Raw genomic sequence first — 3,068 nt, forward strand, 5'->3', positions numbered from 1 at the left:
ACTGTTGTCATCATATCATTTTTATCATTATTATTACCATTATAGCCCTAACTTATGTGCATTATTAAAAAATAAAAACAAAGTTATAATATCACTCTTTTTCATACCTTATCATCATACTAATTTGCATAAATATGCCACTACCGAACAAAACTTTCAATATCATATTTTTCAAAATTTTCATATTTCAATCAAAAAGTGTTATAGCATATCACATTTTTAAAAATTTCATAAAATGGAGAAATTTTCAGAAGTAAATTAAGAATCTTACCAGCCTCATAAACGCAGAAACCATACTGAGAGCAAATTTTTTATGGACGAGAAAACTGGAATCTTTGCATTCTTTTCCATCCCATTTGCAATTTCCAGTGCACTCTCCCTCTTTTTTCTTGTCAGAGCATTTGTCGTCAGTCTTCCCATCTTTTCCTCCTTCTTTTTCTGCTTGGTTTTCTATTTTTTGGCCTTTCTCCTTATCCAATTTGCACTTTGCATCCTTTCCTGTTCCCTCCACTTTGCATGGGGGTTTGCATTCATCTCCTGTTCCTTTTGCTTTGCAAGTTTCGTCTGTTTCGGTTATCCTGTGTTCCTGTCGAGTCGTCTTGTTTTTTAGTTGTTTAATTTCCGTGTCTGTTGCCGCTGTGTTTATTGCTTTGTAGTGCTGCAGGAGCGCCGCTAAGTCGGCCATGGAGTTAACATCCTTGAGTGGTACTTCCACTGGATCTTCAGCCTGCAGGTTGACTACTTTCCTGCCACCGTAGTCAGATTTTAAGTTGTCGGCTGTTTCGGGGTAACTTTGTGCTATAAGCTCCCCGATATTTGCTGGGTCGTTTGGTTTTACTGGTTTCTGGCCAAGGACGATTTTTTTGTATATCTCTTGGAAGTCTGAGTTGCCTTTGATGCTGCTAGTCGTTGGCTGTTGAAAGGCTTGCTGCTGTTCTTGTGTTTTTAGGTGTGCCGAGTGCCCGGCGTGCAGAAAAGGCGCAGCGCTTGCAAGCCCTGTCATATCCTGTAAAGACCTTTGGTCCAGTTGGCTTGCCCCTGAATAGTACAGTCCGGCGGCGAATTTTAGCGTGCCTTGTATCGTGTCGCCGCCATTTGTGCCATCAAGGAGCCTTGTGCTCGCTTTGGGCCCGGTTAGTTCGCATGCTAGTGAAGCCGCTGTTAGCTGGTCTCCGTTGGTTACAGCTGTTTTGAAGTGCTTGTCGTACCCTCTGTCCGTGAACGGCGCTGCTGTGCTGCTTGCCGCTAGCCTCGCTGTGTTTAGGGTGCACCCCGGCGCCTCCGATGAAAGATCGTCCGTTACTGGCCTTTGGCTGTTGCTGCCGCTGCTTTTTTCGAGGCAACTGTGAGTGTTGGTGTGAGAGAGCTGTGCCATGTTATAGATGAATTCGGATATTGAAGCTTCCGCCCTGCTGGCGTCTCGTATAGCGGTTGCTTTATCTGCTATAGCGTTTTCCGTCAGCTTTAATGCCGCCTTATCTGCTTGCTTGGCATAGAACTCTAAGAGAGCAGTGTCCTCTTTGCTCATCCGGCCCTGTTTGTAAGCTTCTACGAAAACTTGATACCTGAGATACGTTTTTTGCCAGTTTAGCTGCACGCTGACAGCTGCTTGCAAGTCCCCTGTGGCTTTCCTGGCTATCAGCCCGAAGTCGGCTGCTAATGCGCACGCAGCTTTCCATTCCTTCTCTTTGAGACCGCCTTTAGCTGCGGGCTCGCCCAGTTGTACCATGCTGGCGACCAACATCGTAATGGCAAAAGTCATTGCGCTCATTGGTAATGTATTCAAACGCAGCTGGGCCGCCTCCAAATGACTTAGCGGACACATCCTTTATCAAATTGAACTTACAGCTTCTTCTATAGTTGGTGTTTGACAAAAATTTATGAAGTTTTTTTTGGCTGGCATGGATGAATTTTAGTTTTAATTTAAATATTTGGTTTCTATTTCCTAACATTCTAGTGCTTGTTTTACTCATTTCGCTTTCTCCACTGTCCTGATTGAGCCCGCAAACAACTGAGCGAGTCTCCAGGATTCTTGTTTATCTGTCCAGATAGATGTCAAAAATTGCTTGCCGGCCATTAAAGGTGAATTTGTCAAGAAAGCTCTGCTTAGCCTTTATCCTTCACCGAGAGCTTTACAATGTGGAGATTAGATGCTTTAAATCGATTTTAGTAACTTGTTCCCTTCACTACGGGAGGGACGTTACACTCAAACGGTGTGTCCTCTCGAGGTTTTTAGACAAAGCAACTAACGTGTTTGAATGAATATTACTTTAAAGTGTAATTTATACCATTCTATATCTATATATAAATCGTTAAAGATTTATGTTCTCTGGGAGATTTATTGGCTGTACCTCCCGTGTGGCTTACCAATTATCTATTATGATTAAACACTCACATTTTGGCCGTACACACGGCCACCCGAATTGCGCACTGTGATTATGCTTTTTTATTAGTCTCTTTCGTTTCTTTCTCCGGTACCCACAGCCCTTTCTTTACTCTTTTGCTTTTGAGTATATTTGTGCGTCCCATAAATCCAGTGTCCGTGTACTTTTATCTGAATTACTCGCTATTTAAATTGTTTTGATGTTTTGCCATTCAACCTGTAGAGGAGAGAAAAATTGTCGTCCGAAATTTTTGTACTTCACAAAGCGCTACTCTGTTTGGCCGTGCGAGAATTCATATCCTTTATTTCTCCTTTCCAGTGAACTTTAATCAAGAGAAATTCCTGTGTTTATTGTCGTGGTAAACATCTTAGCCACATTTTTTGCGTCAGTTATGCTGTTTCTTTTCATGATTGCGGCCTCCACATTCAGTACTGTAGAGGTCCGTTGGTTATCAGTTATTTTTGCCGTGCATATATTCCGTCCCCCTTGACATTTACTCTATAACAATAAATATTTTCGTCCCTACTCCTTCCTTTTCACTAAATTACTGTCATTTATCCTTATCATTTGTACAAATGCTTCAATTTGTGGCATAGCACATATCCTCTAGCACTTCAATTATTACAATATTCGTATATATACACTTACAACACTCTCTTATCATTATTATTATTATTATTATTA

General features: G+C 41.6%; 1 protein-coding gene across 1 annotated transcript; it reads right to left on the bottom strand.

The window, feature by feature from the left end:
* Nucleotides 1–247: 247 nt before the first annotated feature.
* On the bottom strand, nucleotides 248–1,825 carry TEOVI_000483700 (Trypanosome variant surface glycoprotein (A-type)/Trypanosome variant surface glycoprotein C-terminal domain containing protein, putative; the record flags this gene model as incomplete). Its single annotated transcript, XM_067220042.1, has 1 exon — nucleotides 248–1,825. The coding sequence occupies one exon, from the start codon at nucleotides 1,823–1,825 to the stop codon at nucleotides 248–250; it is 1,578 nt and encodes a 525-aa protein (XP_067076143.1).
* Nucleotides 1,826–3,068: the final 1,243 nt, after the last annotated feature.

The sequence above is a fragment of the Trypanosoma equiperdum genome (genome assembly GCF_001457755.1).
Source record: "Trypanosoma equiperdum strain OVI genome assembly, contig: ctg_1040, whole genome shotgun sequence".
NCBI lineage: Eukaryota > Euglenozoa > Kinetoplastea > Trypanosomatida > Trypanosomatidae > Trypanosoma > Trypanosoma equiperdum.